This window comes from Tenrec ecaudatus, chromosome X (genome assembly GCF_050624435.1).
Source record: "Tenrec ecaudatus isolate mTenEca1 chromosome X, mTenEca1.hap1, whole genome shotgun sequence".
In the NCBI taxonomy this organism is placed as follows: domain Eukaryota; kingdom Metazoa; phylum Chordata; class Mammalia; order Afrosoricida; family Tenrecidae; genus Tenrec; species Tenrec ecaudatus.
Window position 1 is genome coordinate 32693180 of NC_134548.1, and position 26677 is coordinate 32719856.

The following is a 26677-nucleotide window of genomic DNA, read 5'->3' on the forward strand; positions in this document are numbered from 1 at the left end:
GTAAAAGTCCTCACCTCTTTCCTGTGGAATGGCTGGTCGTTTCAAACTGTTGACCTAAGGTTAGCAGCACCAAAATTAATAGCTTATGTAACTCACAGTCTCATTTAACTCAAAACATATATTTCCTAATGCTCATATAACCCTTTTTCTCTTATTTTTTCCTATTTCAAATATAATAGAATTATAAGGGGCGGGGGAAGGTCAGACTGTTACACAAAATCGTTTTTCCTTCTAATTTCCCTGAATATCAGGGACTACTGTGATCTCTTCTTTACCCACACTCACACCCACACACAATACAAACACGAACAGACACAGACACCCACACAGGGGCAGAAACTCCTCTTTGTGGAGCTAAGAGTTTAAGCAAGAAAAATGTGTCTGTCAATTAACAACATTTACTGAGTGTGAACTTTGTGCAGACCATTATTCCAAGTGCCAGGAGAAGAAACAGGAAGCATAAATCAAATTGCCTGGAACTGAGGAAGGAATAAGAGAGGAGGCTATGGATGTAACTGCAGAAATCTACTCATTCACTATGAAGACACTTGAGCACTGCAAATGGTACACAGACCGGTGGCCAAATGTCCTCCTGTTATAGGATTAGAGTCCTTATTGGTCCCTGAAAACTACTCACAGTGATGGGAAGAGACCATGAGAAATTGGCTTTTGGAGTGAACCAAACAGGCGATATGCCCTCATCCATCTAACAAAGTGTATTGTCCAAACTCAAATGGTATCTTTCATATAGAAACAATGAAGAAGTAATAAAGCAATACATTAAACATATAGTAAGTGAGTTGTGTACAGAAGAGGACCTCTTCTCTGTATTATCCGCCGGTGGTATTTAATTAGAATCCCGAGCAGATTTACTATTAGATGGCACCCTAAATACTATAATCTTACACTCAGGGGATGACGGTTTTGAGATGTTCTTTTAGTCTAATAGACTGATAATTATTACTTTTGTTTAAACGTTTCCTTTACATGATTGTCTTCAGGCTCTAATTTAACGCACAGAAAACTGCAATTGGAAATTAAAAGTGAAGCCTGATTTAATACAGAAAACACCACCAATCCTATTAGATAATTATATATATATATATAACTACACCTTTCTGAAAATTGCAGTGAAATCATTATAAAGAAGGATTAAGCTATGTACATATAGTATTAAATGGAATGCTTCAATATAAATTATTTTGTAATTTTAATATTAACAAGGGAAAACAATGTATTTGAAAGAGCCCCCCCCCCCATTTTTTGTTATTTTTAGAGCGGGCTGAACAAAACAAACAGCACCCCCAGTGCTATGGAGTCAATTCCACATCACCATGACCCTGTAAAAGGACACATGTACTGATGCAAGGTACTTTTTCATAAAAATATTAAGAATAATGTCTACTGTTATTGAAATAAACACAAAGGCGGGCATATGATTTGGTATAAAAAGCTGCATGGGGTTTGGCAAGGATTTCCATAAATCTTTTTGAGACAATGAAGTATTTGTCTTAAAGCGTGCAGAATTAGTCAGAAAGAGAATAAAAAATCTGATCAATATAAAAGTTTCAGAAGGCAAGACTCATAAATAAAACCTATATTGGTCTCATAATTAGTAAGATTTTTTTATTTGCTAGAATGTTCTAATTTTTATAATTTTTTTTCTGTTTTGCCTTCAAATAAATCTTAACGAAGGTTTAACTATAGTTTTTTTTCTTAAAGGGAAATGTGAGAAAAATATTGAGAAAATCCACTTTCAGGATATTCATGGCTACCAAACAACATCTGAAATCACTAGGCATCTTTGATACTGGTGCACTTAAAGTCCTAGTGGGCTGGCACTGTCTGGCGACTACGGCTACAAGAACAATTTACATATTAACAGTTAACCTCACAAATATTATCTTTCTGGGAAGAAAAAGCTACCAAGAAGAGCTTCTCTTTCCTAATCTAATGTGGTCACACTAATTCCTATACTTTGCCAATCAATCGACGTGGCCATTGTGGCTGTTATGTACAGTCCAATCACTTTTGACCAATCATGACCCTACTTGGTCTGGTCCCAGCCTCACCACTATTGTTATGTTTGAGTCCATTGTTGCAGCCACTATGTCAATCCATCTCACTCACTTGGCTCTTCTTTTTCATTGACTCTTGTAATTTAGTAAGCATGTTGACAGTATTTTAGGTATTGGTCACTTCCACAAACATGGCAAAAATACATAAAGTCTCCACATTTTACTTCTCCGGCTAATTTGGGTTGTACTCCTTCCAAAATTTTTTTTGTTCATTCTTTTGGAAGTCCAGGTAGATGTCATGGTCTATGCCAACATCATAATTACAAGGCATCTCCTTTTCTCTGTTCTTCCTCATATATATCGCCTGGCTTTCACATGGGTGTGCCATCTTTGATTTTCAACTGTTTAAAGAGGTCTTTTGCAGCACATTTACCCATGCAAGACATATTTTGATTTCTTGACTACTGCTTAAAGAGACATTGATTGTGGGTTCAAGTAAATCATGATCTTCCTAAATCGTGAACTTGCTTATTTTGAGGTGCTGTCAGGATAGTTGATTTCTGTATAGTCTTTGTAGTACTTCAGGCCTTCAGAAGTTTCTGATGACAAGGTTGTGTCACATACACATCACAGGTTGTTTATTACTCTTCTTCCAATTGTGACACCTCATTAGTCCTCATATATTCAATCTGGGATTATTTGCTCAACATACAGAATGAATTAATTTGGTAAAATGATACGGCTCTGATACACACCTTTCCAGATTTAAAAATCATGCAATATCCCCTTATGCTGTTCTGGTCTCTATAGAGTTTGTTATGAGTGCTAATAAGTGTTCTGGGATTTCCGTTTTCTTCACAATTTCAACCTCAATCTATTATTAGACACAGAGTCAAATATCTTCACACAGACAATAAAATTCAGGAAACATCTTTCTGGTATTCTCAGGTTTTCAAAAGGATCCATCTGATATCAGCAATGATGGTGTGTCATCCACGTCCTCTTCTTAATCTAGGCTGACATTAACTTCGGCCAAACTTGCCTTTGAATCATCTTTCTTTGGGTTGGACACAAATAAGGGTCTTTTTTAGTTAGTTGGCAAGTCACTAGCTTCCGAATTTCTCAACATAAATGGATGAATTATTCAAGCACTGCATGTTTGTTGAAATGATTCAACTGGCATTCCATGACCCACTCTACCGTTGTTTTTTGCCAATGCCTTAGGTGAATCGTCAACTTCTTCATTATCGTTGGCTCTTGGAACCTTTTCATTTGTTCATTTTTTTTCAAGGGGACTCTGTGTATTCCTACCATGTTCTCTTGACACTTCTTGTGATGTCTCATGTTTTTGCCCATAGAATTCTTCAGCAATGCAACTTAAATCTTACCTTTCTCCTTCATTTCTTCCAGATTCTGAAATGATTATGTGTTCTTTCCTTTAGGTTTGTTTTTAACACCGAGTCTTTGTACATTTCACTATAATACTTTGTCTTCTTGTGCCTCACTTTCACTTTGAAATCATTTGTTCAGCTCTATCATTTCATTTCTTCTTTTTTAATCTAGCTACTCTAGGTTTAAGAGTCAGGTTCAGAGCCTCTGCCCACACCTAATTTGATCCTTATTGTACTTCCTTTGTTTGGATGAACTTTTATTTTCTTCCTGTATGATGTCCTTGACATTGATCAACAACTCATCTGTTCCACTGTCTTTGGTATTCATTGCCTCAAATCTAGTATTGAAATGGTCTCTAAATTCAGGTGGTAGTTCATATTTGGGCTTTTGTATAAGTTTTGTCAGCTCCCAGTTGATTTTGTATCTGAGTAACTGATGGTCTCTTCTGCAGTTCTGACTAATGATAATTGAACTTCTCCATCATCACTTCCTACAGTCAGTTCTAATCCATCTGCATCCAGGAATATAGTCATTATTTGTATGGTTGAAAATAAAGTCTTTACAATGTATAAGTCTTTGATCTTGCAAAATGTATGATTCAATCTCCAGATTTCAAATTACTGATCTTCTTATATTTTCATCTTTGGCATTACTCAAAACAAACTCACTGTAATTTAGTCCATTCCAATTCATAGTGACCCTATAGGAAGTGGTAGAAATGCCCCTGTGGGTTTCCAAGACTAGAACTCTTTATGAGAGTAGAAATCCTCATCTTTCAGCCACCAGTGATCAGCAATACATCTTTCCTGTATGTTTGATCAATTTCAGATTGTGAAAGTTGCTAAAAATCTTCTATTGATTTTCATTTTGCATTAAAGTTTGGTGCATAAATTTTTTAAAATAACTGCATTAATTTGTCTCTCTTGTGGATGTATTTACTGACAGAGTTGTATTTCAAGGTAAATCTTGGGATGTTCTTTTTGAGAATGAATAAAATCCTATTGCTATTCAATTTTTAACTCAGGCATAATAGGCAACATGGTAGTATGATTCAAATGGATAATATCACTTCAAATCAGCTCACCAATGGCACAGTATCTATCTTCAAGTATTCTGTTATATTTTAATAACTTCCCATTTTCCTGGACGCATGGATTCTGTGTTTAAATTAGTAATGGATAGATACAGCAGTTTCTAACCCATTTTGAGCCATGCCACACCAGCAAATAAAAGTTTTGAAAAGTTCACTCCATCCATGAAATTTAGAATGACTCCTCTTTAAGGAATCAGCTCTTCCCCAGTCATATTTTGCATACCTTCCACTATCACAGACTCATCTTCTGGCACTGTATGAAACAGTATTCTACTGTTATCCTTAAAGTTTTCACTGGTGCATTAAAAAAAAGCAACACTATATCCAGGTCCTGCTGCCCAGTCTGTCTTAGTCTAAATGTTCTGCCAAAACCTGTCCACCAGGGTGACTCTGCTTGATTTTTAAATACTCTCAGCATCGCTTCCAACATCAAAGCAACAGGCAAGACATCACAGTAAGACAAAATGACCAATGAGCATAGCAATTTTAATGTTTGTTCAACCACCAACAAGAAATTCATAGATGAAAAAGATATGACACTTCAAAAATATATAAAAAAGCATGTTAATCAGTGAGTTTAAGGAAATATTATTTCATTATTAGTGTAGCCTATTTTCTTTGTCTCTTATGATAATGGAGATCATTTATACTCTGGCAAAAAAAGTAACAAACAAGAAAACCGTGGCCCTTCTAGGAGAAAAATGCTCATGTATAAGGTGATGGTATCCAGTTAATTTATGATACTTCCCTTTGGGAGCTTGTTAAAAGAAAAAGAAGATTCCAATATATTCATATGAATGTAATACTCTCTTCATATTCTTCATACAAAGTCCATTATTTTAAAACATACCATATGGTTAATGGTAGCTGCATTTTAACATAATATATACATCATTCTTTACTTCTGAGGAAGCATAGTTTCCACACAGAAATGTAATCTTCAAATTAAAAGTGTGTTAGTGATCCACCAAAACATTAATAAACCTTATTAGAAATAGTGTCTGGGGGACTTCAATTAATTATGAGCAAAACACTGTCACATAAAATGAGTGTTATATTGGCCCCATGGGAATTTCTACTACACCATTGATTATATTAATCTGCCCATCACCCACGTACTTTCCAGGGCTTTGTGTATTACTTTAAAAAATGTTTTATACTGTATTTGAAGGGATTTATATATCAGAACATCATTTCTGCATTCTACAACTTTAACAATTTATCACCCATCCCTTTAGCTTGCCCTTGCCCTTTGTTTCCATTGCCCTCTATCTGACTTACTTTTCCATTCAGCAAACACACACCTGGCTACCCCAGGGCTTTTCTTATATTCCTATAAGAAATTGCTTTCTGCACTAATAGACTCAATTATCTGCAGCAACGCCATGCTAAAACTTCACTTATTAATCAGATATTTAGAAAAGACTAAACCAGATATGCTAATCATGTCAATGAGTCAAATAACAATAATGTGGAGGGATACCCTTTAGAGTCAAAACTGAGATAAATTGTACATTATTAAATATTACTACATGTCTTAGAAATTCTTTCTAAAGATAAATTTTAAAGAGCACTGACAAAATGTTTCCAGATATTAAAAAGATAATGCAATCTTAGGGTAAATTATTTTAAGTAGAAAATTATATTTTGCATACATATATATATAATATATAGATGTATTTGATAATCAGCTCTAGTTATGCTATTCTTCATACTTATTTTAGTACCAATTTTATGTTGTGTTATTCACTACACACATACACACAAAAACATAGAGACATCATAGTACATCACTGTAACAATAATGTTTGGACTAATCACAATTATTGAGAACGCCACAGCTTGAGGTAAAAATAAAGAGCGATTAGATCAAGTACTTTTTCCTTTATATCATACTGATTTAGCACCCAGTGTTCTCTCCTTACGTGAAAGGACTAGAATTTGTGTGTTTTACATAATTGTGAGTAGTATAATTAACTCCATCAAATAAATGAGATCCTGGGTTTGATAATTTAAGAGCTTCATTGAGGCAAATACTAGAAATCCTGACCTAGAGAATCCTTTATTTGGTTGTTTGTTTTAGCTACACGGACACCAGTGAACTCTCAAACAACTTCAAACTCATTGCTCTCAAGTCGATTCAAACTCAAAGAAACCCTATAAATAGAAGAGAAATGGCCCTGTGGATTTCCAGGACTGTAATTCTTTATAGGAGTAGGGAGCCTCGTTTTTCTCCTGCAGAGAGGCTGGTGGTTTTGAAAGGCTAAATTTTCAGTTAGTGATCTCTAGCTCTTGGCTTTATGTTAGAGGAGTTATAGTACATTAGAATTAAGGATCCTCTAAAACAAATCTGGAGAGGAAATCCTGTCACTTATTGTCTACCTGGCTTGACTAATAGCTTGCATAAATAATCACACTAAAGCAAATAGCATGTAATTTGTACAGTGAACAACAAAATAATGTGCCAAAGAGATGTTAAATGTTTGCCTTTTTAAAATTATGTAAACTGTTTGATTTGATAAATAATCAGAGCCATGGGCATTTAAATAAACACCCAAGTTATAGACCGAACTTGAGCCTGATTGAGTTCCAATTAGACTGTGTTTTCACTGGCAGAGCCAATAGAAAACCACCCAATCAGGATATTCTAAATCCAGAGTCCCACATTCTATTGGTCTGTGCTTTCTATTCAAATTAGAATTTTTCTTCAGAGGTATGAATTATTTATCACAAAAAAAGCGACCGAGGTCATCATGTCACTAGTTTTATATTTCTAAAAAATATATATTATTAGTCAACTAATAGGTATTGAGGACCTGATTTTTCTGCATGCTTCAAAATGCTGCAGATATAAGGGCAATCATTTATAAAAATGAATAGTCTCTTGTGTTTAGTTTTAGTTACCAAAAAAGGAAATCATTTATTTTACTTCTGTGTTTATATATTTTAAGAGATTCCAGTGTATGCCCCTATCAAATGATCTGAGGTGAAGTATGCTTACTATTGAGTTTAAAAATGAGGCCAATTAAAATATAGATTTCAAAATACAATACATGACACATGTATTTCCTGGAAAGGTGGGATTATATAACAGCTACATGAATACTTTTAAGATCATATGATTTTATTTAATATGAATATGCCATTATTACAACAGTCAGCTAAAACAATGGACTATCAATATTTTGCATCGTCTATATCACGCATTAACTTGTTACCTCAAATCTCAGCTGTTATATTTGCTTGCTTTTTCTTTTTAAACCAAATATAGACATGGAGCTCATTAGAAGAAGAAAATGAATTGATTTCCTAGGAAGATCATTGAATTTTTTAATGTCAACATGGCAATTAAGACAAAACATAATTCAGACACGTATTTTATATCCCAGAAAGCAGTCAGCTTCTGGAAATAAGCTGACATACACAATAAAAATATGTGCTGCATTTATTTGTGAATTTCTTTTAAATGTATCCAATGCAAATAAAAAGAAGTGCATAACAATGCACCACTCCTGATTTTAAGAAAATTACTCATAAGTGACATTTGTATATGGGTATAAATATTACGATTTAAATAAAAAATTGTTCATGTTTGATATCATAAACCTATTTCATCTAAAAATGTCTTGGGGCAGTAGTATAAGTAAAACTACTTCTATTTTTCTTACTAAAGTGTAATTTTAGATTACTTTTATGTCTTACTCCCACTAAAGTCCAGGGGTGCAAACCACAGTCCCTCTGCAGGATGAAAATGAAAGTAGTTTCTCTGGTCAAGTTTTTACAGTCTGGGAAACCCACAGGGGCACTTCAGGACTGTTCTATAGGGTCACTATGAGTTGGATCTGACACATGACATTTAATGGTATTAGCTCCTTACTATAACACATGCTTGAGATGTGTTTAAAGGAGATAAAGCAGTATTGAAAACATGAAAAATACAACTTGGAAACAAATAGGCTGATGAGGCATTCCCCATAATTTAGTACCATTGGAAGAATTCATTGTAAACATTTAAACTCAAATTATGATCATATATATATATATATATATATATATATATATATATATATATATATATGGTTGATTACAATTAAAACTTTTTTCCAAGTCTTTTTTTTGTCCCTGAAATTATTTGACTAAAGTTTTCTGGATCATAAAGCAGTGTTGGTATTGATTTTCTCAGCAACAGAAGGATAAAATATTCTACTGCGTTCCATTTTTGCAAACTGGTCTCCACATAAAATTTCCTTTAACAATTCACTCAACATTAAGAAAGAATAAAAAAGGCTCACAAACCCGCTTTATTTTAAATTTGCATTCAGGAAGTGCTTGTCTGATATAATTCGGCTGATAAATATGAACCTGTGCGTTTATCAAATCCCTAAGAAGATTATCTAAATCAACTCCGTGTAATTACCATTCACCAGCTGTTCCACCAGGGCCTGCGCTGATCTGCTGGCGTCTTGCAGTTTTCTGAACTTCTCGGCTTTTTCTCGCTCTATGGCCTGCAGCATGATAGCAAAGGTGAGAATTTCAACACACGGATTGTAACGCTACACAGTAATTAGAACTTCTACTTGCCCTTTCAAGCCTTAAGATATTTCACTCTGTCAGTTTATCATGTGAATCTAAAGACTTTGTCAACTTTCTTGGCACCAAAAGCATCAAAATGGCAATGAAAATAAACCAGGTACATCCTCAATTGCTACTCTATTTGAATTACTAGATTTCAAATCTCAACTTTCTTTTTACTTAAGAGTTTCTGTTGCTTTATCACTGAACACTTTTTTAAAAACTCTGTAAAGAGGCAAATCATAACAAACAGTGAAAGGATAAATTGTCTGAGGGAAAAAAGGCAGTTATCTTTTAAATATACAAACTGAAATTAATCCTAATAATGCAAACATACATTCAATATGACAAATAAAACTGAGACCCCAGTAAATATATGCAATGGGTGGAAATGTACACGAGCATGAATAATTTAATAGAAAACATATTTAAATGCAAGACTGCAGGCTGGTTTTCTTTTGAAAATTGTCAAATTATTTCCTTTTCTGAGGAAAAATATATCCTTTTTCAAGAAGCTTTCCAAATTCCTTTGTTCTTATCTGCTAACTTGTTAGCTTTTGAACAACAACTCAAAAATATTTGAATTCACACCGATATAATTGGACAGAGTTGAGCTTAGCGCATGATATCGCTACAGAATTATATATTTGTACCACAGCAGTCAGCACTCCATTACTTAGTCATTAAAAAAAGGTGGCTATAACAATGTATGTGCTACAACAAATAAATATATATGTTCTACAAAAACCCTTGAAGACCTGGTATCAAAGGGGTTATGCCTTCAGCGGCGATCTGCAAGGTAATCCGTTTGAAACCAGAAGCCGCTCCCCATGAGAAAGATGGGGTTTTCTATTCCCACACCAAATCATAGTCTCAGAAAATCACAAGTACAGATCTACCCTACCCTCTAGGGGTACTACGAGTTGACAATGCCTCAGTGGTAGTGAATGAGTGTAAGGAGCCCCTGGCAGGGATGTGAGCTGCACAATAAACTGCTCACCACAGTCGGCAATTTGAAACCAGTCACTCTGCAGGCTGCGGATGAGAGCATTTACTCCTGTCGAGTTTTTTAAAGCCTGGGAAACCCAAAGAGGCATTTCTGCACTGTCCTATAGGGTTGCTATGAGTTTGATTTGACTCATTGGCACTGAGTTTGGGATTTAAGTCACAAGATGACAAATTATAATGCAGTTAATACATACAGCAATATTTTTTTTTGTGATTCAAGGTTTCAATTTGTTTCAGGAGGCTGTTCTACTTCAGAAGATCCTTCCAAAATAATCCAATGTATAATACTAGAGTACTTATAAAAGCTACACTCACATGTTGCTGGTTCCCATGGAACATTGTGCAGTGGTGAAAATTGTAGTCTGAAAAATACCACAGCCACTAGCCACATATAAGTATTGAGCAATGGAAACATGGTCAGTATGACCAAGTGTGGTAGTTACATAATCTATTGTGAAATTGAGACTTAAGAAAAAAGGGGTGGAGTTTAGCCTGTCAATCAGGTCGCAGCTCGATGAACTCATTTGGAGTCACAAAGGAGTTAAATCACTCATTGGAGGCGGGACACACAATCTCTCTCTGCAAGAAATTCATGGAGCTACCCTAGAACCCTGGAGGAGAAGGAGCCATGTGTTGACAACTGCCAGCACTGAGATGCTTCCACTTCCACTAGGTCCACAAGACTTCCCACCCCTGGCATCATTGCATGTGCTACATGAGACTTAAGAGGAATTTATAGATTGGTATTGGACATATGGGCTAATATTGGTCTTGTGGACTTGATCTGGATTGGGCTGAGATGTTTTCTCAATATTCAATTGCTCTTGTATATAAAGTTCTTTCTTATACACATATCACTGCCTCTGGATTTGTTTCTCTAGTCTACCCTGACTAACACAATTTGTATTCTGCCCCACTCTTTATTAACTGTGTGACTTTGAGAATGATTCAACTCTTCTGAGCCTAAATATTGTATATGTGCACTAATGAAAATGATACATACCCTCCAGAATGTCTGAGGGAATTAAGGAGACGCTTCCTATAATATATTACCTAACTGTAGACAACCGTTTACAGGAAATTGAGAAACAATGATTAGTTAAGCTGGAACAAATGGCATGACGTAAACTAAGATGTTACATAGAAACTTGAACATGTAATCACTCAAATTAAAGATGGTAACATTAAGCTTAACTGCAAACTATAGGAAAACTTGCTGAAACAAACAAACAACAAAAACTATATATATATGAATTCCTTGCTCACATATATAGGTGAGATTTGTACAAATAACCACGGATAAAAATAGTGTACAATTGAAGACATTATATATATAATATGTATACACACACACATGCTCATCCTTCTTTAACTAGGATTTGGTAAATCCTCCTTAAAGGAAATATATAAACTTCATGTTTAAAGTAACTTCCACTAGTAGTTGTACCGAATCAAGTTTCTCTTATTTCTCCATCTCAGCAAATCATAAGAAAACTACACAAAAGTCACAAACCAAAATTGAAATATCAAGAAATATGTGGTACAGAAAAAGGGAGAGCACATTTCTGACTTTCAGTGCAAATGGAGTGATGCTAAGGGAGCCCTGGTGGTGCTGTGGACTACATATTGGACTGCTAACTGCAAGGCTAGTACTTCAAATCCACCAGCTGCTACAAACAAAACTGTCTCATCACTTTGGGCATGTTAACAGGAGAGACTAGTTTCTGGAATAGAACATCAAGCTTGGTAAAGTAAGACAGTGCCAAACAGAAAGCTCATCTAGGAGCTACATTGATACAGTGGCAGCAACAACAGCTCTACCATAACAATTGTGAGGACGGTACAGGACTGGGCAATGCTTCTAACTGTTGTGCATGGAGCTGGTATGAATCAGAACTGATTCAAGGACGCCTAACTACAATATGAGTTAGAATCAGTTGAATGACAATGGGTTAGTATTTTGTTTTGTTTTATTTGGTGTGGCAGGAAGAGTGAAAATTGAAATTCAAAGGCATACCATACCATATTCCCCACCCCTACCCGCACGCAAAAGTCAAATTTGTGTGTTTGAGGAAAATGAACTATTTGTCTCATCTGCAATCATTTATCCAATTCCATCAAACTCTCATCAATGCTAACATTGTTCTCTGATTCTATGTTCAATGATCAATGTTCAGATTTCCAATTATTTTATTATTTTCATTTCACCTAGATAATCCCTCTTTCGTGAAACTACAAGCAAATAAACACTCCGTACTACTTCAAGGGTCTCTTTAAGGCTCCCCCTCATTTCTATGCTTTCTGAATCTGGAGTGTTCTAAAGTTCTGTTGTATTCTTATATTTGCCAAACTGTTAGCCCACTGGAAACTTTATTTTTACATGCCACATCCAATCCATATGAAACTTCTCTTGGATCTATTTTCCATGCACATGTGAAAAAAGCTGTTATAACTATGACCACCACTACCACGGTAGTTTAAGGCCCCAACATTTATAAGGTAAGTTTACTTTTCAAAAGATCCAATGAAAATGGTTTCTTTACTTGTACCTATTTCCTAAAGATATGCTCATGATACAGCCCATTGTAAAGGGGTTGGGCAGGGGTGGGGCTGTCACCCTTAATAGTCTAACAGCTTCCCTTCTCACTCTGAGTAAAAGCTCAAGTGTTCACAAAAGCCCAATTTAATCTTAACATCCTTAACCTCTGTGAATTTATCTCCTAATATCAAAGCCTTGCTTATGTTGCTCCAGCCACATCTGTCTCTTTGTTGTTCCCTTGAAAACCAGACACATTCTGCCTCAGGGAAACCCACTGAGTCTCTCTCCCCCCACCCCCACTCCCTGAAAGATAAGTCCTTTGTAATATATGTTTCTCTGTAGACATTTACTTAAAAGTTACTTTCTCTAGGAGGCTTTCTTTTATGAATAAAGCTCTCTCTCTCTCTACATATACACACATAGACACACGTGCGCCTGCACACTTCATTCTTAAATTTTCTTTTTACAATATCACAGTGTCGCTCTATCCTTATGCAAACTGTCATCTGAATATGTAAATACAGAGCACACTCTAGGAATTGTACATATGATAAGGGCTTCAAAATTCATGGAAAATGGAATTAAAAGTTAATGGCATTTTCATGAAAAACAAAAAAATCCAGGTCCTTTGTGTCTTTGCGAGCCCAAGGGGATAACTGCTGCTAGCTCAGTGCAGCAGGGATGAATTAAAGGAAAGTCTTCTAGAAACTGGAAATGACATCGGAAGTTGGGCAAATCACCACCCCACCACTAAAGGTCCTGAAAAGGATAATACAAAATATACCCAGGTTTCAAACAAAAAAGGGCATTGTACTATCCACAGGTCTAGACTTCACAGAATTTCACCTTGTTTGAGGGAAAAAAAATAAACAATAAGAGGCAGGTATAAAAATGGATTCTATAGCAGTACAAAAGAAATATCAAATGAAAATATGAGAGGAAGCACAGTCATCCACAGAAGGTCTACCGCAGGAAATGTCTGTAACATATCATAGACACCATAAAAAAGGAAACAAAACCCATAAGGCTAAAGTAGGTTGAAGTCAATGTATTTTTTCAATGTTGAGAGCATAGCATGATACTCATAGAATTATTGATCTGATAAGGGAGAAGCTAATAATATGTTCTGAAATTTCAGACTTGTATTGGACACTATAGAATGTATAATAATGCTGCATTTAAGAAGAAATGTAAGTAGACAGGTAGTTTCTTGGGGATGGTAGTGAACAAGATTTCATCTCAACAAATACATAAAGAAGTATTCCAATTTGCGTGGTAGACATCATATTCATCATATTTTAAATTGTCCTAATTAAGTTGTACCTACTTTTGCAAATAATAATGTTTTTGTTATTCTTTTAGAATAAATATACCAACTACCTCAGACATATGGGTCCTACTTTTGTCTCAAATATTTCCAAAAACTTCTCTATCTTTAATATAGCTCTCAATCCCACTCCATCTCTTCCTCTTCATCTAATGGTTCTTTGTAAAGCATTTAAATTATCTATGTAGCTACCTATCTATATTTCTAATCTTACTACTTGATTCAAGTTCAAAGGCATCATGAGAGAAATCCTTAATCACGATCACCATTTTTCCTATGGATATCATTTTCAATGTTAGTCCAAATATCTCTAGTCAGATTTCAACTTCATTCATACACAGATATTATTTTGTCAAATTCAACATGATCTTTATTGACAGTGCATGGTTTCTGTTATCACTTCTTGAAATCAGCTTATTGTGAAAACAACCCTGCCTTTGACTTATTTTACTACTTAATATCTACTTCCTCAGTTTCCCCCTGCCTTTCTGTTTATCATTTGTGTGTGCATGCATGTTCATAGACACACATATATATTTTAAATGTTAATAGTACATTTCATGGAGCCTAGAAATACACAAATATTTCTCACACCATTTTAAAATGAAATACTTCACCCAGTACTTAATGTGTTTAAAAGCTCAGTAAGTCTTGTAAATACATACTTATAGGGACAAAACTGTTGTTGAAGTAATTCAGACTCATAGAAACCCTATAAAGCAGAGTAGAACTTCTCCAAAGGGTTTCTGAGCCTGTAAAATATTAAAGCAGGAAGCCTCATATTTTTCTTGAGGTACAACTGGTGGCTTTGAACTATCAACTTTTCAGTTAGCAGCCAGATGCTTAACTGACTGCACCACTGGAATATCATATATAGATATAGATATATACATTTATGTTATAAAAAGTGACAATGAACAATTCCACAATAAGCACATTCTTAGTTTAAAAAGAGTGGATATGAACATTCAAAAATATTGTTAATTTCTAAATTCCAAAATGCATTATTTCAAGTGTCAAAACAAAAGACAGCGGTATCATAGATATAAACATATTGAAAAGAAACAAGATGAAAAAATACATCTTTAAGCTACATATGCATAAGCTACTTCTTTAATTTGATGAAAAACACTTGATGACCTCTCCCACCTCTATCTTTTTGGCATGCTTTAAAACGCCCCACCTTTTGGGGGCGTGCAATGGAGCAGCGGGGGAAGCAGAGCATGGAGGGCCTGAGGGAGTATAAAGGATGGACTTTGGCACCAGGACTTGACAACCCATCAGGTCAACAAACAGACCTTTAACTATTAACAAGCTTTTTTGTTCTGTTTTTGTTTTGTTTTGTTATTTTCTTTTTTTCACTTCTTTAAAATTTTATTTGTCAGTGGCTTTTTTGTTTGTTCGCTTGTCGGTGTTGCTGCCATCATTGCCATGTTATTATGTGCCACTTTGCTTGGTGCTGTCAAAGACATCTGCAATTTTATGCACATATTATTATATCTGAAGGTCTACCTAGATAAGATAGGCTGGACAAACAAGGCAAGAAGAAAATAATGGGACACACAGTCCCAGAGGGATATGAAGGTGTGGGAGATAAGGGAGGGACAGAGGTGTTGGCCAACCCAGAGACAAGGGAACAGTGAGTGGTTCAAAAACAGTGGCAGGGAGGGGATGAGAGGACTGGTAGGGAGTGACCAAGGGCAAGGTATATGAGAGGAATTACTGAAACCAGAATGAAACCTGAACATGGTACTGGGACAGAAGGAAAGTGTAAGGAAATAGAGGAAAGGAGTAGGAGGCAAAGGGCATACATAGAAGCCTAAATACAGGCATGTACATATGTAAATATATTTATGATTATTGGGGAAATAGACCTGTGTGCATATATTTATAGGTTTAGTAGTAGGGTAGCAGGTGGACATTGAGCCTCCTCATGCTCATTCCCTTAATACAAGATCACCTTGCTCAGCTAAACAGTCATTTCATAATACCCACCTTCCCGACATGATCACTGAAGACAAACGTGTGCATAAGCAAATGTGGTGGAGAAAGCTGATGGTACCCGACTATCAAAAGATACAGTGTCTGGGGTCTTAAAGGAAAACAAGCGGCCATCTAGCTCAGAAGCAACAAAGCACACAGAGAAGAAGCACACAAGCCTGTATGATCACGAGGTGTTGAAGCAGACACCAAAGGACAAAAATCATCATTGTGTGATCACCTTCCCTACATAAAAGCTGAAGACGAATGTGTGCATAAGTAAGTGTGGTGAAGAAGGCTGATGGTGCCCGGCTATCAAAAGCTATAGCATCTGTGGTCTTAAAGGTTTGAAAGTGAGCAAGCGGCCATCTAGCCCAGAAGCAACAAAGCCCACATGGAAGCAGCACACCAACATGTGTGATCATGAAGGGCCGAGGGAACCAGGTTTCAACCACCAAAAGTGAGGGGTGGGGGGAATCATATCATTGTGAATGAAGGGAGCGCGTGATTGGGACCCAATGCCCATCTGTAGACAACTGGACATCCTTTGCAGAAGGGGACTGGAGAGGAGATGTGTCACTCAGGGTTCAGTGTAGCAATAATGAAACTCACATCCTTCCTTCCTTTAGTTCTTAAATGTTTCCTCCTCCAACTACCATGATCCCAATTCTACCTTGTAAACCTGGTTAGACCAGAGGGTGCACAGCAGTACAGGTGGGAACTGGAAACACAGGGAATCCAGGACAGGTGAACCCCTCAAGATCAGTGGCAAGAGTGGAAATACCAGGAGAGAAGTGGGGGTAAAGAGGGGGAACCTATCACAAGGATCTACATATAACCTCCTCCCTGGGGGATGGGCAACAGAAAACTGGGTGAAGGGAGACGCCTGGCAGTGTAAGATAAGATAAAACAATAATTTATAAATTATCCTGGGTTGATGAGGGAGTGGGGAGCTGGGAAGGAGGGGGGAGCCAAGGGAGGGGAAGGGGAAAAAGGAAAGTGAGGAGCTGATTCCAGGAACACAAGTGGAAAGTGAGCTCTGAGAATGATGAGGGCGACGAGTGTATAAGTGTGCTGTACACAACTGATGTATGTAAGGACTATGATAAGAGTTGTATGAGCCCCAATAAAATGATTTTTTTTAAAGCCACACTTATTGTTATTATCAAAATCATTTATTTTCTTATTTTCTTCATGGCATTAAGATAATAAATGCATGATAACTAAAAAAAAACTCCACCTTTTGTGACATGTTTTCTAATTAATGTGAAAGTATGTTTGAAAGTCCCTAGGATTCTACCTTAATATTAGAAGCAATTAATTTTCTATTCACTTAACACTTTATCATAAAATTTTACCTTTTGACTTAAAACAAACAAGAGCTCAGTAATTTCTTAACTCAAATCTTTATCTACAAACTTCATGCTGGTCATAGAGTCTATTTTATTACATCTATTTTTATTACATCTATTTTATTACATCTATTTATCACATCTGATAAAAAATAATTTATTCATATGATCAAGCATTTTTAGGGTTATGATTGGGTCTCTCTATTGTACATTCTGTAAAAGATCCACAAAGCAAACTGCTGTCATTAAGTCGATGCTGATTTGTAGACATCAGGGTATCAAAATGAAAATTAAACCAAAATAAAATGAAATTGCCATCCTTGATTTTTAGTAACCTGGCATCTCAAATAGCAGCCTAATGTATAACCTTTTTGGCTGAAGATCAGGCTGGAAAATGAATCAGGAATCAAAATATGGCCGGCTTTATTTTCAGTCATATACAGAAAGTTATTTCATTAAAGTCACCTCTTTCCTTGTTGACCGATATCACCAAGTATTAATAACTGCAATTACTTCCTTGAAATATTGAATACATCAATGCCACATAGGTAAAAAGCCACTAAGAAAAGAGCTGGAGATCAACACAGGTTCATACATGTTGGCAATTAGGGAGAGAGTATTTAATGGTGAATCATAGTGTCTCAGTAAGAGAATAATGAACTCACTGCCATACACTGGATTCTGACTCACAGTGAGGTTACAGGACATAATAGAACTGATCCACAGGGTTATCAAAGTTGCAATTCTTTGCAGAAGCTGCCGGTCACATATATCTCCTGCCAGAGCAAAAGGTGGGTCACCACCACTGACCTTTTGATTTGAAAACTGTTGAGTCACTGCTTCAATAAGACTACTAAGGGGATAGAATTGCCCCTTTGGGTTTCTGAGACTGTAACTCTTAACAGGAGAAAAGGCTGATCTTTCCCTCAAGGAGTGGCTGGTGGTTTCCTACTGTTAACTTTGTAATTAGCAGCTGTGGTGGTTACATAATCTGCTGTCAATTTGTTACTTGAGAGAATTAAGAGTGAAGGGGCGGAGTCTAGTCTGTCAATTGGCACCTAGCCAATGAGGCCTTTGTGTGAGTATGGCCTGCTCCTGAGAATTTTGGGCACTCTGGATTTTCCTCCTTGGAGGCAGGAGAGAACCTCTCTCACTACTCACTCCCTGGGAGACTTTGTAGGTGACAAGAACTGTGCTAGTGCCCTTAGATGGAGAAGCCATGTAGAGATCCTCACCAGCGCTGAGATGCTTACACCACCACTGGATCCAGAAGACTTCCAACCCACTGGCCTGTGATCTTCCTGCATTGGGTATCATTCAATGTGCTTCATGAGTTTGAAGAGAACTTTATAGTTTGGTATTGGACATATTGGCTAATATCAGATTTATGGACTCGATCTGGATTAGTCTGGGATGTTTTCTCAACGTTCAATTTCTCTTGTATATAAACCTCCTCCTGACTCACATGAGAGTCTCCATGAATTTGTTTCTCAAGATCTACCCAGACAAACATAGTGGCCTAATGTGTAACCACTATGCCACCATGGCTCTTTAGCTAGGATATATTATAGGATTTTTATTGTGTTAAGTGTTGGAGGGAGTTCAAACAAGAAGGGCTTCGCTTTCCATGGGATGCTGCCAGGGAGTAAGCATGATTCTATGTTAGGATTGTATACTAGGATTTTAGAATTCTTTCCAGAATTCAGGAAGAAGCATGCCTATGATTAGTAAACAAACACATCTGCTATGTTGGATGCTTTTGTTTGGTTTGGGGGATGTTCTGGCTTTTGTCTGTGGTCAGACAGAATTACAACATTCCCTGGTATTTGCCTTCATCTATGGGGAGCACTGAGCAGCCGTCTCTGAAGTTGGAATTTTGAGAAAGTACTCATATTCAACAGAACACCAGGGTAAGTGTGGCACCAGGTATACACTCAAGAAATCCAAGATTTGGCAGAAATGCCAAGCCTGCTCCCAGCTACCCGTGTCTGATTTTTTTCCCCTTTTTCACCTGGATGGCAGGATAACAGTCATGTTTTAAAAAGTTAATTTAGCAGATGTGATGGGCAAGAGTTCTGAAGGAGGACAGCATTAAAGACAGGAGAGACTATCTGAGGTACTGTCACCTTAAATTAAGTCAGCCATGACATTATCTTTAACAAGCATTTGTGGTGATGGTTATAGTGAAAATTTGACATTTTCAAGAGCTGTTTTGGAGTAGGATTAATCATATGCTTATTTGTCAAAGTGTAGTTTTGTAATGATAAATAAAATCCACCAGTTACTTAAAATGACAAAGTTAAAGTCAAAGCTATCTGTTCATGTTAAGATTTACAACCACAGTAATCATATGTAGAGTACTCAGTGGCTGTGTTGTGGATTTATCTACTAAAAAGTACATATATCTAGAAAGAATCTCTAAGGACATAAAAACATTTTTAGGTTTAAGTCACATATTCAGTTAAAGATGGATACCTGATTTTTATTTTTAGCCAATGTATTCATACAGAGCTGCCCCATATCTGTTAGTGGTGATGATGCTGAAAACATTTTGGCAGAACTTCCAAACTCAAGTTGAATAGGAAGAAGGGGCTGGCAATCTACTTCTGATAATCAGTCAAGGAAACCCCTATAACTCACAATGATCAGATCCACAATCAATGATAGAGATGTCCAGTAATGGACAGCATTTATTTATTTTAGGAATGGGGTCACCATGAGTCATTGGCTATCTGAAAACAATAGCAATAAAAACTCAGGCAATTTTTTCTGGGTTTTATGGAAGAGATGTGAGCAGAGGGTAAATATTTGTGGTCCATTAGGAAATACTTTAGATTTGAATGGGGAGAAAGCAGCATTTATCGAGAAGAAAAACAACCTGAGATATGCATCATAAATGATAAATTATATGAAACAAATAGTCAAAAAGTGAAAAGGAAAATGGTTGCTGTTATTAGTTGTTATCCAGTTGATTCTGACGCATGTGGACAGAGGTGAGATGCTCCAAAGGGTTTTTAAAGACTGATATTTTTTGGGGGGGGAGATTGCTAGGCCTGTCTTCCCAGGCATTCCTAAGTGGTTTCAACCTGCCAATCTGCACTGATCATAAAGTGGCCAATTGTTTCCAACATACAGTGATATTCCACAAACATAGGAAGCAAAGAATTTCACAAAGGATACAGAGGTTAGTAGAACTAGCGTCTATAGAAAGACTGATTAAGTTAAGGCATGGATATACTCATTTCTATTTTAAAAACAAATGAAAGCTTTTCAAATCAAAGTTGGGAAAATCCAGAAAATCTATTGAGGCTGAAGATCTGGAAGGGATGGTACATATATAAAGACTCATCGGTGAGGAGGTTTCAAAAAGTTAGTGGGGAATGCCCGTGGTTTTTTCATTCCATTTTTTCATGAACCTTCAAAAACTCTCCTGTACATCTAGAAAGCAGGTCAGGAAATATTTTAGGACACATGTAGTGAGTGATGAGATGGAGAACCTACAGTGATTAGTCTTAACTAGCCAAAGCTCTACCATTTCCAACTAGGTTAATGGTAATAAAGAGATTCTGGATAAAAGGCACTTAAGAGAAACTACTTCTATGATGGTAAGCATCAAAGTTTCTGGTATAAAAGGTTGCAAAATCTTTAAACTCAAACCCATTGCTTTTGAGTGCATTTGAACAAACAGAAACCCCATAGAAGGGAACAGAAATCCTATAGAAGAATCTATAAACAGAAATCTTATAGATTTCTTCTGTAAGAGAACATCTATAGACGAGAACTCTAAGAATTCTCTGTGTAATCTTAATCATTATGTGAACAACCTGTACATCTTTCTCCTATGGAGTGGCTGGTAGTGAAAAATAACCGATTTTTTTTTCTTTTTGGCTTTCAGGCAAACCATAACCACTGTTTCATAGGACACTTTGGCCAATTCTTTAGGATATTCATCCAAGGGTGAAATAACTATTGAGACACATGAAGGAAAACATTACTTGGGAGGCATGGAAAATTTATGGAGTGCCGATGACCATCAAAGTGTGTCCATTCTGGAGTGGTATGTTGTCTGGCAATGACACCATTCACAATTGCAAGTAGGTATCTGAGTTGGAAAATTGAGGAAAATTAAAGTTTTTGAGAAAGCAGGATGGCTCTAGGTTGCTAAGAGTAGTAAGGATTAAGACCCTATCTTCAATGAGTTTCAGAAAATAATGAACAGTAAAATAGTGAATTAACAATGATTATTGGATATGTACCTCAAGGGACTAGCTATAATTACTTAAAAAATACAGCAGCACCAGTGGGGTCACTATTGTTGGTATCACCCAGGGTGGTGACTCAATTTTTCAGTCCTAACCCATGGACTTGACCATACCTGTGCCAGAGAATAGAGAATCCTTAGTAATTCTTATTAATAATTTTAAGCATAGAGTAACATAGGATAAATATAGCCAACTTCTGATGGTCACTGTGTTATTCTGGCTAGGCTAGAGAAACAAATCCACAGAAACGCATATGTATATGAGAGAGTTTTAGACAAAGGGTCGGTGTTCATTAAGAAAGCATCCCAACCCAGCACTGTCCAAGCCCCTAAATCTAACGTTATGAGCCCATATGTCCTACACCAATCCACAAAGTCCTCCTCCATCTCACAAAACACACAAAATGATGCTGACTGCTGGAGGAAAGCTGAATCACTGAGCGTGTAAGCATCTCAGCGCTGGCAGGGTTCTCCATGTGGCTGCTCCAGCACCCAGGGCTACATCAGGGTAGGTCCATGTGGCTTCTCCTCAGGGATGTCTCACACAGGAAGTGAACCTTACCAACTGAAGCACTCTGGTCCAGCCATCAGAGAGCAAGAGACCTGAGAACTAAAAAGGTGAGGCTCACCGAAACATTTATCTCTCCGCTCTTCAATTAATCCCACATGTGTTTATCAGCCAGGTTGGCACAAGAAACCTAAACTGGCTCAGTCACATTGCTTAGGTTATATGTAAGCTAACCACAAAATTGTTTTGTAAACTCTTTATACACTGACCTATAACATTATTAGTGACAACATTATTAATAACGTAGCGGAAGCTTTCCCCTCACCTTTTTCCTTTAATTGGTACTTCATTCTCAAAAGAAAAATAAATATTTCTAAGGGTTCACAATACTGTAACTAAAAAAACAATAGGACATTTGTAAAACCTTGCAACAATGTAAACAAATCCATATGATTAGAAGCATCATTGTTATTTGATAATAATGACAGTTCTGAACAAAGTACAGTGGAAGGTATGAACAGTTGATTTGTATAGAGTGTTAGCTCATATAAACTGGGGGACTCACAAACATTATTTTCATTGCTGAAACTAACTACGGGAATATTATAAATAAGAAGCAATGTATTTCTGCTGAAACACTGTACAAAATTGTATTGCTATTTGGTGTCAGCCTGTCTTACAGTGTCATCAGGTACAGTTCATACATCTCCCATTGACATCCCCTAGTGACACCACTTAGTGGGTTTAAGGGCAGAAGGAATTAGCTATTCAAATGGAATCAGAGTATAAAGGAATCATTTGTCATAGCTGTGTACTTCAGAATAAAAGTGACTTCCGTGTATAAATAGAATAATTTTATCAGAACAAGTTTTTGTCTGTAAAGAAGGGTTGAAGAGTGCACAGTATAAGAGTATGGTAAGGCACAAAACAATGAAAGTGAAACAGAGTAGAGGGTGCAAAAGAACAAAGAGATGACGCTACAAGATGAGCAGATGAACAATCACATTCAGAGAGGTGAACACAGATAATAGAGAAGACAAAGTTGAAGAACTGCCCCGAATGTTTAGCAAAATTTGGTTGAAATATAGTTACTTTTGTCTGAACATAAAGAAGCAGAAATTCTAGAAAGAGCATGAGGCCTGGTGCCCTTCATAATGTCTTTGTAAAGATTTTAATAAAACTACGGAATATTGCCTGGTAATAAGGACAATATTGCCTGGTAATAAGGACAATAATATGTCATGGGAGAAATCTGTAAATAGTATGCTGTATAGAAAAAAGCACATAACAACAACTATCATATGATACCACTTACATGAAGCATGTAGAATAGGGTATAAAAGTTTATTCTTATTTATTGAGGGAATGCAGATTTGTTGCATAGGAGAAACTGATTTTTTTTGCAGGGTGATGGGGAAAAAGTTAAAATAAGATATGGTGATGGTCAACCAATATGATGAATATACTTCATGTCACTAAACATGTACACTTTGAAGAGTGTTGAAATGGCAAATTCTTTTATATATTTATATATATCACAAGAAAGAGGGAAAGAGAGAGAGAGTGCATGAGGGAGAAAAAGAAGAACATAGTATGTGCCTCAGCATTCCAGAAACCTTGTGGTAAAACCAGGGCTTTTGTTGTTTTAATTACAAAATGATATTGCTACATGTTCAATTCTGAGTTCTGTAGCTAGAGCCTATTGATTTTGCTGGCAATTCTGAACCCTGTTGACAATAACAGATTGACAGAAGGAATACCCAGGATTATGGCAATGTTCAAGACTGTGTCAAACCAAAAAAAAAAAAAAAGACTGTGGCAAACCTAAATGCCTATCAGTCATCTCTGTGGCAAACCTAAATGCTTATCAGTCATCTGTGGATCAAGGTAAGATATAAGTTCTGTTTCACTGGATCTGTGATTCCGTGTTTCCAGAAAATGTCAAAATGCTGCCAATATGGTGATCCAGGAATGACACAGTGAGTTGAAAAGTCCTCGAAGGCTCCGTTTGTAAATGCCTCTTGTTCATTATGTGGATAAAACATATGATAAGTAGAGAAGAAAATATACTTAGGGGTAAAAGTTTTAATCTTGAAAATATATCAGTGTCAACTAATAATGGCCTCCAAATCAAACCAAACCAAAAAATAAGCCCATTAGCCATGGAGTCTCTTTTGACTCATATTGACCTTATATAGACTTTTCAGGATTGTACGTCTCTATTGAAACTGGCAGCCTTATCTTTCTCCCAAGAGGAGGCTGGGGGATTGAATAACGGTCCTTTAGGTTCACACCACAACACTTAACTCACAGCATCACTTTGGTTCCTGATGAGGATGTAGGATATTTTAATTGGCTAAACACACACACGCGCGTGCAAGCGCGAAAGGACTAAGAGTTAAGGAATCAAGTGGGGAAAACAAGGGATAAATATTTAGCCATTTTCATGAATTCCCCAAAATGAATTAATATGACTCATATTCGTGAGGAGGGCTTCCCATGAGTTCAAAAGGACCTATATAAACTGACAGGTTAAGAAGTAAGAAAATTAATGTACTCCTAAACTGCATATCCATCATCATTACTATGCATTCCTCTCAGGGATTTTTAATACATATACATTATATTTAGCCTGAAGGAAATGTCTAGGTAAATCATTACATATCCTATTTTAGTAGGCAATTAAGAATGATGTTGTCATTTAAGAAGATGAGAGTTCAAGTTGATAAAGGTGACTCAAGAGGCATCAGAAAACCACTTATATAACATTGTATATTTTTTTAGCACTTTCAGTCTGTCATCACTGACACTATTGATTAAATGCAAATTGCTTCTAGGTAACCATATGATAACAGGACATTTTTAAATTTATATTCCAAAAATGCTGGAATACAGCTTTCCTGTTTGAACAAAGCTGCTTAAATATGAAGAACAGTATGGCAAACAGATACCTATATGATTCAGATATATGAAAAATATTCATTAGCTCATTTAATGCTTGCCCAAGTTGATGCAAATTACAGGGGCCAAAAGAGATGACAGAATCCTTGAAATGGATTCTGAATGGATTGGCTCCATATAGGTTTCTATTCATAAAATTTCCCTCACAAATAAAAGCAAATGCATGTTCAAATAACCATGCTTGGGAATGAACATATAGGTTAAAATTATTTTGTTGAGAATGTATTTATATATTCCTTCAGTTTAATTTATGATTAATTCACCAAATATATCACCATATTTCCCATTTGTGGAAAATATTTAGGATAGTTTGTTATAATACTGAAATAGCTTATCTAATGATGGCAATAAGACATTTAAAGAACACTTATAATTATAAATATGAAGAGCTAATGGTAACTGAAAAATTATGGATGAACTCAATCAATGCCTCCCCCCAGCAGTCAAACAGATGTTTCTTTGTTCCCTCCACAAGATCTTTTTTTTCCTCCTTCTAATAGGCTGATGGAACTCCACAATGAGCTATAGTTTTCATCTACAATAGAGTTGTATTCATTAAAAATCTAATAGACTTTATAATTCATGAAATTCAACACAGGAAAGATAAAGCCCAATTACATTTGACCTTCCTATAGCTCAAGCCATGTTACATTCAGAACAGTTGTTTCTCTTCCTTGTCCCATGCAGAATGTTTACTCCATCTATTATGAACTCCAGTACAAAGTGTCGCCAATTACATACCACGAATGGATATTTTATGATTGTCAGGGTTGAAAAATCAAAGCCTTGATAATGTCCCTGAAAATTAAGTAGCTCTTATGTAATTAATAGAAATTCCTATTGTGAAGTACAAAACTACGGTCACTCAGAAGGAAATAACATGAGTGAAATAAAATTAGGAAAATAAATTAAAATTTTAAAATAAATAAATATAAAGAGGTTGGACTTCTTTTAGTTAAGGGAGATTATATATAAATATATGAGCCTCCAAATCCCTACAAAATCACTATACTGTGCAATGACTGTGAAGAATAATTTTATAACAACAGAAGGACAAGCAGTGCCCTATGGATGAGATGTCTAATGGGGTATTCCCAACTGTTCTATTCCCCTCCATTGCAGTTCACAGGCTTGCTAAGAGTCAGGCTGATTTGAAAGTAAAATGCATGAAGATAAATCAAGATGTGCTCATGTTATCAAATTGTTCATATACAGCTAAATAATACAAAAGTTAACAATTTCTAAGAAGCATTTCATGTTAGTGTCAGTAGTACGAGGGACATTTTTCTAGGTTATACTTTGATTCACCATGATGTCTAATACATAGTTTAAAGCTACAGGGAAAGCATTATATCATAGTGTTTTAATTCTTTTAACTCTAATAGAACACCAGAGTGCACAACACTGAGCTTACAAGCAGTACAGCTCAAGAAAATGTGCAAAAAGTAATGCATAACCTACATTGACTTTTTCTTTAAGATCAGAGAAGCTGCCTTCTTTCCGATAGATTGCAAACTCAGGACTCTGCAACACAGCTTCTGAGCGAGTAATCCAACTGTGAAGTTCAGTTATATCGACATCCAACCTAAGACAGGAAAGAATAAAGGTCATTATTTCTTGATTAGCTCTTTCCTTATATATAAAGAAAAAGCAATTTATCCACATT

General features: G+C 36.2%; 1 protein-coding gene across 1 annotated transcript in view; it reads right to left on the bottom strand.

Moving 5' to 3' along the window:
- LOC142433260 (dystrophin-like) overlaps nt 1-26677 on the bottom strand; it is a 432482-nt gene that overhangs the window by 62206 nt on the left and 343599 nt on the right. Inside the window, exons 15-16 of the mRNA XM_075538341.1 lie at nt 26473-26596; nt 8921-9008 (exon numbers count right to left, since the gene is read on the bottom strand). Coding sequence (XP_075394456.1) covers nt 8921-9008; nt 26473-26596 — 212 coding nt within the window. The remainder of the gene's footprint in view (nt 1-8920; nt 9009-26472; nt 26597-26677) is intronic.